General features: G+C 31.5%; 1 protein-coding gene across 6 annotated transcripts in view; it reads left to right on the plus strand.

Moving 5' to 3' along the window:
* The first annotated feature begins 753 nt into the window (after positions 1-753).
* The window catches only part of LOC110021864 (peroxisomal fatty acid beta-oxidation multifunctional protein AIM1-like), a 20,310-nt gene continuing 5,483 nt past the window's right edge, over positions 754-15,580 (plus strand). For 2 of the 6 annotated variants that reach the window (XM_020720552.1, XM_020720553.1), the window contains exons 1-2: positions 846-1,048; positions 1,193-1,330. In XM_020720552.1, the coding sequence (XP_020576211.1) occupies positions 965-1,048; positions 1,193-1,330 (222 nt within the window). In that variant the 5' untranslated portion in view covers positions 846-964. The other 4 variants (XM_020720549.1, XM_020720551.1, XM_020720550.1 and 1 more) reach the window with 4 other exon arrangements.

A 15,580-nucleotide genomic window follows, 5' to 3' on the forward strand; every position in this document is an offset into this window, starting at 1 on the left:
TTTGTAATAGATATATTCTTATAAGATTGAATTCTAAGATAGAAAAAAAATTGAATCAAGTGCAAAAAAAATCTAAATGAACTAGTAGTACAAAGTAACTCATAGTGTGATACTATTCACGAGTCAATTGTAGAAATATTTGACAAAAATAAAAAACAATAAGATCAACCGTCATAAAAAAAGAATGAACAAAAAGTAATATTCAATTTCAGAAATCCATCATGTTAATTTTCAAGTAGTTAATAATTAATAATAAAATAAATAAATAATTAATCTAAAAATATTATTGATAAAATAATATATTTCTTTTAAATATATAAATAAATAAATAATTAATTAAATTTTATTTTAATAATACATCATATATAATACGGGTTACATTTAAGCTTAATATGGAGTTTTAAAAAGTTATTTGTTGAATACCAAACGAGTTTGTACGTGAACATAAATGAACAAGTTAGACTATGTTCATGTTTAATTTATTTAATATTCGAGTTTTTAGAAATTATTCAAGCTTATTTATTTACTAATTTGAACGAACATGTTTAAATTTTTATCGAGTCGAGTTTAAATTATACGTTGAGTACGTTGGTTCGTTTACAACCCTAGAGAAAGGAGCGATTTTCTTGTTCTTAAATTTCGGGTGTATATAATTTTTTTTCCTTATTATAATATAAAGAGAGGGACATTGAAAAACTTTATAAGGTGAAATTTTAGAACAATTTTATATTGTTAAGAAGTTACTTGAACAATTTTATGTTTCCCAAAAAAAAGAGAAAAAAAAGAGATGAAGCGGACGTGGGAGACAGTTTCGGATGGGTAACGCATTGCTATTCGGTATCTCATTCCTCTTCTTTGGTTAGAAATCAGATATTCCCTCCGCAAAATCTCCCGATTCTTCCTCTCCGTCCGCCAGGCCGCTCGCCTCCCTTACTTTATTTAGGGCGGGGCAGGTTAAGGAGAGATGGGAGTTCTCTCTTCAATCGAAGAAGAGAGGCGGAAGGAGGGATCAGGATGTTGGCCGGATGTTGTTTCTTGTACCACGGTGGTGCATGTCTCCGCTGCTTGCCTTCGTTTAGGCGAATGATCGTGATGATGATACTAGAGATTGGAATTACATATGATTTTTTAACATTCAGATTTTTCATTTCACTATTAGGAACTCATCTAATATTATTTGCTTAATGTAAAGGAGCGGTCAGTATTCTGGGCTGATACGGTTGGATCTACCTACATTTTCTCAAAGCTCAAAAAGTTGGGAGAAGCATATGGCGGATTCTGTACTCCATCCAAGTACTTGGAAGAAAGAGCTGCAGAACGCCTTCCACTGGTACTTCATTTTTTTGTTCTTTGCTTCATCCTTACTTTCATCTCGTTATGGTTTCTTCTCCTAATTCATTCTAAATTGAGAGGAATATTTATGAATTAAAATTGGAACCTCTTAAAATTCTTGATCTGATAAGTAGAATAAAATCCAGTTGTCCAATTTGTCCAAGCAAGGGCGGTTGTACAGTTTTGCATTCAAAAGTGTGGTAGAAACTTTCTTGTCCCTAATTACCTAATTAAAGACCTAAACTGAAATAAAAAAATAGAAAAAAAAAGCTGATCTATGATTCGGATTATATCAGAATGGACACCGAGTTAGATTTTCTGTAACCTCGCCTAGTAAGGAGAAACCGCGATGGATAAACATGGGATTTGGATTATGGTTTTGGTACATGCCTTTCTTCTGTAAATTGTCAAGTAAGAAGAAGCCGAGAAGGATAAACATGGGAGTTGAATTATGGTTTAGCTACATACCTTTCTTCTTCATGTCACGAGACCACGAATTCAAGTTCTTTTACTCACTCAAAATCTCAAATTTTCAGTATCGACTTCGTCCTTCACCATGTGAAGTATGATTGTTCGAGTTCTTCCTTTTAGCTCTAGTTGTCGCTGGCCTGTGTGACCCTTATCATCTTCTTGTGCCGCCACTTTTTCCGTCCCTGCAACTCTTACTGGTAAGAGTCATCAATGCCTTCTTTTTTTTTGCTCTTCATTATGTTCGTTGGCATAAATCTCAAGATTAGAATGTCACCAAAGGTAAGTCTTCATTTTCATATTCTTCAATTTATTGTGCTCCTTCTATACTTGATTAGTTTTCCTCGATTTTCTTAGTGTTTGCTTAGTTTTTTATTTATTTCTCTTATGTTTGCTTAGTTGTTGTGATGCCATAAGGATGATCCCAAAATTGTGATTATTTTGGTTGTGGTAGCTAATTAACTTGTGAATTAATGGTGTGGTCTAATTTTATTCATGATTGCATATAATTTCAGTTAATTGTTCCACGTTACTAGTTGTTGGTCATGGTTTAGTTCATGTATTCGTTCAATCTAGATTTTTTAGTTTTTTTTTTCAATTGATCTTCTTTTTATTTTGTTTCCTGTATCTCAATTGAATATTAGATTTTCGGACTGCACTTCTTTAGGCAGATAATTTTTACTTATGAGAATATCAGCATGCTTTTCTTTATTATAGATGTTTTCAATAACAATTATTGTATGCTTACTTGAATATTTAATAAATCGTATTATACATTATGTTATGTCTTTCATGTTTTTTACACCTTTGTGGTTGTTTTATAATCATATTGTTTCGCCATGTGAGATTTAGTTGGCACAGTCTTAATAGTTGTTGCTAAACTCTTAAATCTGTATATGTACATTACCTTGATAAGAATGGTATAAATTTTGTTCCTATATATCATACTCTATCGAGAAGAAAGAAGCTTTGATCATGCATCTTCTATAATATTTATTACAACACTTAACATATATTTGCTGCTGGAGAAGCTTTTAGATTTTATTTATTGAAAGATTTAAGTGAAAGAAGTTATGTAACTAGAGTTCCAAAATTGACTCCTTGTTTATAGGTTTAAATTGATGCTCATTACATAATTGAATATATTTATGCTTTATCAAAAATAAAATACAAGTCATTCTATTGCAATTATAGCTTGATAAAGTTCTTTTGACTGAGAAATTTATCTTCTAAGTTGAAGAGGAATGATTGAAGTAAGCCAATTTGACAAATAGATATTTACTTTTTGATTGGATGAATTTGCCAATACGCAAAGTTTGTTGGATTGGGTAGTCAAGTCATCATGTGAGTTTAGTGAACAATGCTAACTTGAATTTGGTCTTCCGGATATTCGGCTACACAGGAGCAATTCTTGAAAGATTTTCTTCTTATATTTAATGGAGCAATTTGTTCGATAGAACCTACTGCTCGGCCTTGTGACTTGAAATATGAGACCCTAAAGAGTATAAGTGAGATTTGACAATATTTCAACTTTGTGGAGGCATTGTTTGTTAGAATATCCATCATCGCAATAGTTTTGGACTTTTGCAATAATTCTTTGGAAAATTTCTAGAGGCCTTTGTTGGAGAAAAGTTTATTAGTGGCATATTGTGCAAAAATAATTAATGATTTAAATAATGGAGCAAAAATAAAACACTATTAAAAAATATTAGATTCAATTTATTCAAATTGTTATATTTGTTCTTTCCATTGGTCGACATGAAGAATGAAAGATAAATGGAAGATTTTTTTTTCTTTACAACTTTAAGGGAGGATATGAGGTAGAATATATTTATTGTCAAATGTATAACATAGATAAAGTTGAGGGATCAAGTCATACATACTAAGCTAAAGATTGAAGATTGTAAGAAGAAGAATAATGATAGTTTGATCAATGCAAATATTCAACAAAGTGGAGGTTCCAGAAAAAATCAACATCTAAATCATTAGGATCAAAATCCTAAGGGCAACCCCTATTATAGTCAGTTTAAGCGCATTAAAACATGTAATTTAATTGTGGATAATTGTTTTCTTATGCTATCTTTTAGTCTTAAATCAAAGGCCGAACTTTGAAGAATAAAAAATAATTTATTTTGGAATTGCACGAGAAGAGAATGCAGAAGAGTTCTAGCATAAGATTGATCGTTAAAAATCTCATGGAAGTAAAAATAAAAAGTTTAATACAAAGTACAAATAAGACGATATTACTTTTTAGCTTTAGTCGCTTCAATCATAATTTATGATGTTGCAGTCATGCTAATATTGTTTTTGTACTTTGTAGTATCTATCAATGACTGACACTAGTCCTAAATCAGTAGTAACATTTGACAAGGCTTTATTTGAGTTTGGGGCAATAAATTCACTTATGTCAAATAAACTTGGACCAAGTTCATTAATTTTACAGTTGTAATCATGTTTGATAATTACTACAACATCTAATTTTTTCATGGTAGTAACTTATCGTGATTTTGCCATTATCATTTTTAATCTCGCTAGCCTAATTTGATGTAATGCTACGATTAAATTGGATATCTACTTATCATGTTACCCTTGCCCTCTATTTTGTGCGACCACTGAAAATACTCTCCACCTTCCGCGATATTGAGACTGTGCTCTTTGCTCTACATGCATAATGACGCCCACCCTACACCCGCCCCTATGATTATCTACAATGGAAAAAACGACTAGGGGTGTAAAAGAGTCGAGTTTGAGTGAGACCATTGTTTGTTTGTGTTTAGCTCGTTGGAATTTTTTTTAACTCGAAGTAGGCTCGGTTTTTAGCTCGAAGTGGGCTCGGGTTCGAAATTGCTTGTGAATAACTTGTTTTTGATCGACACGACTAAAATTTTGTTTATTTGTTTAAACTCATGTTCAGCTTGAAATTAACTCAAATTATTTAAAAAATAATAGAATATAACATTTTTTAAATGCAACATAAAAATTTAATATAAAAATATTATAATAATATTATATATGAATGACTTAATTAATCCAAGTCAAAACGAGCCGAACACAATCGAATAAAAGTTTATTTGTGTTTGTCACATTTGCTTAATGAATGAATCAGACATTAGTTATTTAGCCCGACAAGCACGTGTTGTTAGACAAGCGCGTGCTGTTCGCGAAGGAACTTTTTTGGTAGCCCTAAACACAACCCTTATGATGCCTTGATCTTTTGGATGAAATCACTTGACATCCTCCCTTTGGTCAATGCCACTATGCTCTTGCATTGACAATGATTCACTCTTGCGTTGATGACATATGGTAACAAACATAGCCCTCTAGTATGGTTGTAAATGAGTCGAGCTTGAGCAAGCCAAGCCCCTTTTCATATTTAGCTTGTTTGAAAGTTCAGTTGTTCATGTTCGACCATCAATAGAGTTTATCTTGTAGGGATATAGAAGTAGAGTTTCATCTTGTAAGCATCTCAATAGATAAATTCTTTGAATTAGGAACATCTAGCTATTTAGATGCCCAACAAACTTGCATAATCTCATACTTTTTTTTAAGTATTTAATTGAATCTCTAAGAATAATTTATTAAACATCCCTCAATCCACCTTGAACAATTATGTTCGAGATGCTCGCTGAACACCTGACATGAAAGAAATGACCACAAAAATATAACTTCCCTATAGTTTGAAAATTGTCTTTAAGAGAATTAGTTACAATATCATTACTACTAGCATTATCTAAGGTAATTCAAGATATCTATGCAATCATTCTTAATGGTGTTTCTAGATATTCTCTCGTAGTTTGGATTTAAAACATTCAATAAAATATTAAATCACTTGTGCTCAACAATCATAATGTATACTTATGCATAATAATCATCTTAGCAATAATTTTCCTGATTATATATATATATATATATATATATCTATATCTATATTGTTACATTTACAAAGAAAATTATTTTTTCTCTCTTTAAGAAAGCTCAAAAGCTTTCCGTTTGCATCAATGTACAATTATGTCTAATTCCACTCTTGATCATTGAGAAGTTTTATGGTTTCCATATTTTAATTGTAACGTTTACATTCATTTACTTTTCCTTTCTTGTATTTATATCAAAAATAATTTTTTTTTATATATTTCATTGTGTTTGAAGTTTTTTATAGAACAATAAAAATTTTATTCTCCTCAATAATAATTTTCAATTACGTAAATTTTTTATATTATTATGTCAAATTAGTCACTTATGTTATTGTAATTCCAGCAGCTCAAGCAAATTCAAGTACACATAGACGATACAAGACACGGGTTGTGGCATACATGAAGTTCACAACAGAAGATCATAAATCACAATGTTATTAGAATTATCAAATTTACAAGATGGATACAACACAAATGAACTACTCTCTCATTTGGTTAAGCTCTGTATCAAAGGGTAACAACTTGAATAAAAATTAAATATTGAATATCTTCATAATATATAGAAGTTATTCATCTATACTGCCCTTGAAATATCGCCAGTGTATAACATGAATGGTAGAGTGCAAACAAATATTCCGCTAATTGCATGCTATCGGCGACCTACCAAACTAACTTATATCGAGACACATGAAACGATATTGCGGACACACATCGAACAAGTGAGTTTATTGGCAGCATCATTTCATTTATCTCAGCATAAGTTAGTTTGGTAGCTCGCCAATGTCTTGCAGTTAACTGAGTATGCGTCTGCACTCTATCATTGATAAGTTTTATGGTTTCCATATTTTAATCGTAAGGTTTACATTCATTTACTTTTTCTTTCTTGTATTTATATCAAAAATAATTTTCTTTATATATTTCATTGTGTTTGAATTTTTTTATAGAACAATAAAAATTTTATTCTCCTTCTTAATAATAGTTTTCAATTATGCAAAATTTTTATATTATTATGTCAAATTAGTCACTTTTGTAATTATAATTTTAGCAGCTCAAGAAAATTCATGTACACATAGACGACAACAAGGCACAGGTTGTGGCAGACATAAAGTTCACAATAGAAGATCATAAATCATAATATTGTTAGAATTATCAAATTTACAAGATGGATACTACACAAATGAACTGCTCTCTCATTTGGTTAAGCTCTGTATCAAAGGGTAACATCTTGAACAAAAATTAAATATTGAATATCTTCACAATATATATAAGTTATTCATCCATACTGCCCTTGAAATGTCGCCAGTGTATAACATGAATGATAGAGTGCAGGTAACTACTCCGCTAATTGCACGATATTGGTGACCAACCAAACTAACTTATACCTAGACACGTGAAATAATATTGCTGACACACATCGAACAAGTGAGTGTGTTGGCAACATCATTTCATTTATCTTAACATAAGTTAGCTTGGTAGCTCGCCAATATCTTGCAACTACCTGAGTATGCATCTGCACTCTACAATTCATGTTAGACACTAGTGACATTCTGAGGGCAATATGAATGATCAACTTCTGCATATTTTGAAGGTATTCAATGTTTAATTTTTGTTCAAGATGTTGCCATTTGTTAGTGAGCTTAATTAAATGAGATAGTGGTTAATTTGTATTGTATTCATCTTGTAAATTTAGTAATTCCGACAACATTTGTGTATGGTCTTTTGTTGTGAACTCCATGTCTGTCACAAGTTGTGTCATGTTATCGTTTTTGATTAGATCAATTTGTTTAAGTTGCAAGAATTATGAAGACCTAGGTGACTAACCTGACATAATAAAATAAAAAAAATGCATAATTGAGAACTATCATTAAGGAGAATAAAATTTTCAGATAGTTTTCAATTATGCAAATTTTTTATATTATTATGTGAGATTAGTCACTTATGTAACTATAATTCTAGCAGTTCAAGCAAATTCATGTACACATAAATGGTAACAAGACAGGTTGTGGCAAACATGAAGTTCAAACAAAAGATCATAAATTACAATGTTGTTAGAATTATTTAATTTACAAGATGCATACAACACAAATAAACTACTCTATCATTTGATTAAGCTCTGTATTAAAGGGTAACATCTTGAACAAGAATTAAATATTGAATATCTTCACAATATACAAAATTATTCATCCATATTGTCATTGGAATGTCATCAGTGTATAATATGAATGGTAGAGTGTAGACAAATACTCTGCTAATTGCACGATATTGACGACCTACCAAACTAACTAATACTGAGACACGTGAAATGATACTGCCGACACATAAGATAGTTTGGTAGCTCACTAATATCTTGCAATTAACTGAGTATGTGTCTGCACTCTACAATACATGTTAGACACTAGTGACATTCTAATAACAGTATGGATGATTAACTTCTGCATATTTCGGCAGTATTCAATATTTAATTTTTGTTGAAGGTGTTGCCCTTTGTTAGTGAGCTTAATTAAATGAGATAGTGGTTAATATTTTTTATATTCCTCTTGTAAATTTGCTAATTCTAATAACATTGTGGTTTATGATCTTCTGTTGTGAACTTCATGTCTGCCACAATTTATGTCTTGTTGTCATTTATGTGCATGAATTTGCTTGAACTGCTAGAATTATAATTGACTAATCTGACATAATAATATAAAAAAATTGTATAATTGAAAACTATCTCTAAGAAAAAGAATAAAATTTTCATCATTTTATAAGAAACTTCAAACAAAATGAAATATAAAAGAAAATTATTTTTGATGTAAAAAGAATGATGAAAATTTTATTTCATTGTGTTTGTAGTTTTTCATAGAATGATGAAAATTTTATTCTCTTTCTTAATAATAGTTTTCAATTATGTAAATTTTTTATATTATTATGTTAGGTTAGCACCTATGTCTTTATAATTCTTACAACTCAAACAAATTGATGTACGCATTAACGATAACATGACGCAACTTGTGGTAGACATGAAGTTTACAACAGAAGATCATACACAAATATTGCTGCAATTACTAAATTTATAAGATGAATACAACACAAATCATTCACTATCTCATTTAATTAAGCTCACTAACAAAGAACAACAAATTGAACAAAAATTAAACATTGAATACCTTCGAAATATGCAGAAGTTGATCATCCATACTGCCCTTAAAAAGTCGTTAGTGTCTAACATGAATTGTAGAGTGCAGACCCATACTCAGTTAACTGCAATATATTGGCGAGCTACTAAACTTATGCTGAGATATATGAAATGATGTTGCCAACACACTCACTTGTTGAATGTGTGTCGGCATTATCATTTCATGTGTCTTGGTATAAGTTAGTTTAATAGGTTGCCAATATCGTGCAATTAACGAAGTATTTATCTGCACTCTACCATTCATGTTATACTCTGGTGACATTCCAAGGGCAACATGGATGAATAACTTTTGTATATTGTGAAGATATTCAATAGTTAATTTTTGTTCAAGATGCTACCCTTTGATACAGAGCTTAACCAAATGAGAGAGTAGTTCTTTTGTGTTTTATCTATCTTATAAATTTGCTAATTCTAACATCATTATCGTATGATCTTCTGTTGTGAACTTCATGTCTGCCACAACTTGTTTTGTTGTCGTTTATGTGTACATAAATTTACTTGAGCTGCTTGAATTATAATTACATAAATGACTAATCTGACATAATAATATAAAAAATTTGCATAATTGAAAACTATCATTAAGAAAAAGAATAAAATTTTCAATTATTCTATAAGAAACTTCAAACAAAATGAAATATAAAAGAAAATTATTTTTGATATAAAATAAAATGCTATGTTGCTATAAAACTGGAGAGAAATTTTGGCGACATGCTCCTCTTGAGTTATCGATTTCGTCAAGACCGTTTTTAGTTCCTCGTTCTCTTTTGCCAGTATCCAATTTCTCCTTCAATCTGGCTCATCATCTTTGCTTCCTTCAAGTGAAAGCTTGAGCTAGCTTTCAACAATTCTTTAGCTCCGCTTCCCCTCTTTTAGTTAGTTTTCTAAACTTATCACTTTATCCCCGACCTTGGCTAAGGATTACTTAGATTCATCGAAGGTCAGGGCTTGGAGGTGGGCAACATCAATAACCATTTGGTGATAGCGAACAAAATTTTGTTGAAGCTCCTCACAATTGAGCGAATTCAAAACCTCCTCAAACTTGTTTGACCACACCACCTCTGAGAGAAGCGCATGAACATTATCAACCTCTAGGTTGTCAGGAAACCAATCCTTTGTCGAATCAATCATGTAATTTTGGCGGTCAGAATTGATGCAAATCTTTTTGGCCCCACATTGCGCCAGACTCCATTTAAAAGGGACACATTTTCTTTTCAAAGGAGGAGGTGGGGTGTCAACAACATCCATGGTAGGTTTTCCTTTTTTGTCTTTACCGGAAGGACGTGACTCCTTGTCGGCTGAGGGAAGAGGGACTGATGCCGGAGCAGGCTCTATTTTGTTTCCAGATGAAAACTTTGACAGATCGATGGGAGACTGGTGGCTGGCTTCGACCCTTGCAGACATCAAGAAATAAGGAGTCAGTTGGATGAAGATCGTTTGGTTGCAACGAGGATGGATGCGTTTTGGTTGGAGACGAAATGTTTGAGGTCCCCACTTCTTCTCCACAAGCTTTGCCTTATGAGATGCTCAATCTCAGAATAGATGGCGTCTGATTTGCCTCACATGCATCCGGTGGAAAACATTTACGTTTTTGTGTAATCGTCTTGATTTCCTTGGTTAACACATTTTGTATCATGAAGATTGTTTCAAACTTATAGAAAATAAAATCCGTATCTGTAGTATCTGCTCCAACAACAACCACCTTTCCTGGTTCCCCTTGGATTTGCCTCATGTTAGAAAGGGAAAGAATACCTCTCAGTTTTCTGTGGTGGCTTTCTCATCTACGTCATTCACACAGGTATCCTTTTTCACATCCGAAGCCTTCCATTGTTCCTTCGTCATATGACCAAAATTATTTGATTGCAAAACTCTATCAACAAGTTGCTGATCGGTGTATTGAAGGACATATAATGGTTGTCTCTCAATCTTCTTGTTAGCCTCAAGATGTTTCAGGAGCGTTTTCGTTTTGCTCGCTGGCACATTCTGAGGTGTGAAATTTATCCCCCAGCCGGTGAAGCAAGATCCGACCAAAAATTATTTACTCCAATCCTTTATCTTGCTTTTGTAACTGACTGAAAATTGCACAATTGTCCTTATTAATCTTGAACGAAAAGTAATAGTTGAACAAATTGGTCGACCACAGAATGACCGAATGGTAACAGAAAATGACGAATGTCATGATTGCGGCGATTGTGTTCGACATGACTTGCATCGAAATCACCCCATACCGATTAAAAAACCCTTCAATTTGGCACACAATGTGAGCCACAAACCACATCAAAATTAGCCCAGGTAGAACATCGAGTCATTTCCAAAATTTTATGTAACTCTGTTAGAACTTTTGACGGTTTGAAGTTTAACGGTTTTGTCAAATACGTACTCCATTAACTTCTGTGCATCTTCCTCGGTTAAGACAAAAGCATTTACCGGGGGATAAATACCAAAATCCTTAGGAGAATACTTACGATCCATGAAGGGAAAAGGAGAGAAGGGAAGAACCAGAAGGGTTTGGAAAAAGTCTCAACCACAATGCATCCTGACCTAGTTATAATAAGGGAGGCGCTAGAGTCAAAACGTCTAGAGGCTATCATTATAAATGTCGCGACATTCTAAAAAGGAGTCACATCATATCACATTAAATATAATTATATAAAAATAAATGTATTAGAAATTCCTTATTTATTAATTAAAATGAAAAACTGTTACATGATTTATTTGAAAATAAAATATTTAAGAAAAGAGTCTTCAGCCATTTGACCCGTCATGTCCCTGGCTAAGTAGCAACTTGAACAAAAGTTCGCGCCAAGCTTTCTTGTTGAGTTTGACCGATCTGCAAATCAGCCCGGAGAGCCATCACCTTCATCACGAAGAATGTGCATTTCTCCTTCCATCCTCTCAAGTCGAGCTTGCAGACCCTGAACAAAGTTATTATCCAGTTGCTCTAGCTGTGCGCTCAAAAGAATTCACTATCTCATTCACTCTACGCTCCAGTGACCCATAAGATTGCTGTTGACCGCCATCCATTCATTGTGAAGGAGGATTCATAAGAAATTAATATAGTCAAGCATTTATGAAAAAAATATTAACCTTAAGTTAAGCTCGTCATTTGCAAATAACTCGTGTTTGGCTCAAAATAAAACTCGAATTTGATTTGCTAAGTTAAACTTACGTTAAAACTACAAGCAAAACAAAAAAAAAAAAAAAAAAAAAAAAAAAAAACACATTGAGCTTGATTATAAATAAGCTGAATATGAACAAAATGTGGTTTGATCATGCTCAACTAGTTTAGGCTTGAAATAATTTAATAATTAAATTTTTAAAATTTATTTTTATATTTTAGAAAATTCAGCCCATCTGCATAGCCACCATGCTTTTTTTACACTTTGATTTCAACTTAATAAAAAATGTATGTATATGCTAAAGTAGTAGTCGCAATAACATCATCCCAATTACCTAACAAATTATAATATATTTAATTTTTTTACGAAACCCTTTCGACAATCCGATTCATCTTAGGAAAGAAAAATTGATGGCCTCCCAAAATTTAAGAATTTGAAATTGTCTAACATCATTAGATCTCTTTCATACTAATAGAAAAAGAAAAAAAATTATGACTTCTCAAAATTTAAGAGCATGAAAAATTTCAACTCTTCTCATTTCCTATGTTTATGTTTTTTCTAGCCTATAAATTTGTCCATTTCTCTTCTCTACAAGACAATTTAAATCCAATCATAAACATTATAACATATTTTTTTTTATTTTATAATTGATTACATAATTTTTTTACATCCTTTTTCATTCAAACAAAATTAAAAAAAAATACACACTAAATAATACTTATTTCCTATAGTCTCATTTCTTCACCCTTTAAGAAAAGCTGAAGTTCTCTTGGTTCTCATCGATGTGCAAGTATATGTTTTATACTCTTGATCTGTGAGAAGTTTTATGGATTATATATTTCTAATGTAAGATTTCCGTTCATTTATTTTTCCTTGCTTCTTTTTATATAAAAAAATATTTTTTATATATTTCATTGTTTTTGAAGTTTTATATTGAATGATGAAAATTTTATTCTCTTTATTGATAGTTTTTAATTATACAAATTTTTTATATTATTATGTTGGATTAGTCATCTATGTAATTATAATTCTAACAGCTGAAACAAATTAATGTATGCGTAAACGACAAAATGACATAATTTGTGGTAGACATAAATTTCACAATAGAAGGGCATACGCAAATGTTGTCAGAATTAACAAATTTATAAGATGGATACAACACAAATGAACTACTTTCTCATTTGGTTAATCCACTATCAAATGACGACACGTTGAATAAAAATTAAACATTGAAAACCTTCACAATATGCAAAAACTGATCATCCATATTGCCCTTGGAATGTCAGAAGTTTTTCACGATATTGGCGAGCTAGTAAACTAACTTATGTTGAGGTACGTGAAATGATAGTGCTAGCACATTTTCAACAACAAGACACTCACTTGTCATTGAATGTATGTTGATATCTCAGCATAAGTTAGTTTGGTAGTTCGGTAGTTCGCTAATATCTTGCAATTAGCTGAGTATGCACCTGCACATACCATTCATGTTAGACACTAGTGCATTCCAAAAATATTATAGATGATCAACTCCAACATATTTAAAAAATATTCAATTTTTAATTTTTTTTCAAGATGTAGCTCTTTGATAGTGAGCTTAACTAAATGAGATAATTCATTTATGTTGTATCCAACTTGTAAATTCACTAATTATGACAACATTTGTGTATGATTTTTTGTTGTGAACTTCATGTCAACTACAAGTTATGCCATGTTATTGTTTATATGCGCATCAATTTCCTTGAGCTACTAGAACTATAATGACATAAGTGATTAATTCGACATAATAATATAAAAAAAATTACATAATTAAAAACTATCATTAAGAAGAAGAATAAAATTTTTTATTATTATGTAAGAAACTTCAAACAAAATGAAATTTATAAGAAAATTATTTTTGATATAAATAAAAGAAAGGAAAAATAAATGAATATAAACCTTATAAAAAAATATGGAAACCATAAAACATTTCACTAATTAAGAGTGTAATTAGGCATATTTGCACATCGATGAAAACATAGAGCACTTGAGCCTTTTTTAAAGAAAAAAATGATATTACTGGAAATATATATGAAAGCTTGAAGGAAGAAGATTGTAAACGAATTATGTAATCAACTGTAAATTAAGAAAATATATGTTATAATATTTTTGATTTAAATTGCCTTGTGGAGAAGAGGAACATACAAATTTATATTTATAGACTAGAGAACTTAAACATAGGAAAGAAGAAGAGTTGAAAATTTTCATATTCTTAAATTTTGAGATGTCATAAGTTTTTTCTTTTCCTGTTAGTATGAAAGTGATCTAATGACGTCAAACAATTTCATATTCTTAAATTTTGGGAGTGCATTAATTTTTCTCGCCTAAGGTGGATTGGATTACCGAGAGGGTTTCGTACAAAAAAATTAAATATATTTGTCGGTTGCCAAATTAGAAGTTGTCGTTCTTCAGAATGGATATCCCGACGCCCAATCTAATTTAATTGATATATATATATAAATTGGGAAAAGTAGTATTTTAGATTTTGAAAATATAAGACTAGATCGATCTCATATTCTCAGTAGTTTAAATAAACAAGCCTAATACTGCAAACAATGCATCTATCCCGAAGGGTAGACACACTACTTGCTGTTAAGACTCGATTAAATAAACTAAAGAATTCATGACATCCGTTTAAGTGTGTGAAAAATCATTTTTTTATGTTGACAAACAAGTTCCCCTATTTAATACAAAAAATTAAATAGGGTTTATAGTTCTTGAAAGTTTCCTATAAGAACAAACCCCTATAGTTATTTACATCTTAGATAATCGAAGTCACCTAAGTAAACTCTCGATAAAAATCAGAGGATATTATGTTCAAGGAGTTCAAGGGATAAGACTTTTCAAAAGGTCGGACAAAGATGTGTGAAATGAGAATGACTCAAATTTGAAACATTTTTATGACATCTAAAGGAAAAAGAACTAGGGGATATCATGGATCCTGATGAGAACCTCGGTGACTTCCCAAGCTATCATATGATTTAGCTTCAATTTCGGAAAGAGGAATTATCAAATATTTCATCCTACCGATTTTATTAATTAGGGCTTACGTTTATGCGAGACAGTCGCACAAATAGCCTGAAAAATGTGAGACTTTAGGTCGTGAAAAACAACCTCAAAATCCTAAAACGAGTTAGGGCTTATATTGCATAACGTGATTGTGCAAAGGCCTAAATATGAGTTGAGGATTTATGTCGCACTATGCAGACAACCCCGAAATCCTATGACTTGTTTATTTAATTCTAAGGAAAGATGTGTGTTGCAGATTGCTATTGTAGAAGGCTGCCCACAGAGTTAGCTCCAAGCTCCTCGACGAAGTAGCAGTCTTAAAGTCTAAGGTCCAAAATGTTTAAATGACAAATTAAAGTTCAATCATTATGGGGGGAGGTTAGAGTTGATTAGAGCGACACCGGTCAGGATCCCACAGTTCCCTCATTCCGACACCACTATTTTCTAATATATTCACTTAGTCTAAATGAATTTATTAAACTCAACTTAATTAGTTCCATAATTTCATTTAGACCTTGGGAAGCCTCGTT

The sequence above is a fragment of the Phalaenopsis equestris genome, unplaced genomic scaffold, assembly GCF_001263595.1.
Source record: "Phalaenopsis equestris unplaced genomic scaffold, ASM126359v1 Scaffold000151, whole genome shotgun sequence".
Classification (NCBI taxonomy): domain Eukaryota; kingdom Viridiplantae; phylum Streptophyta; class Magnoliopsida; order Asparagales; family Orchidaceae; genus Phalaenopsis; species Phalaenopsis equestris.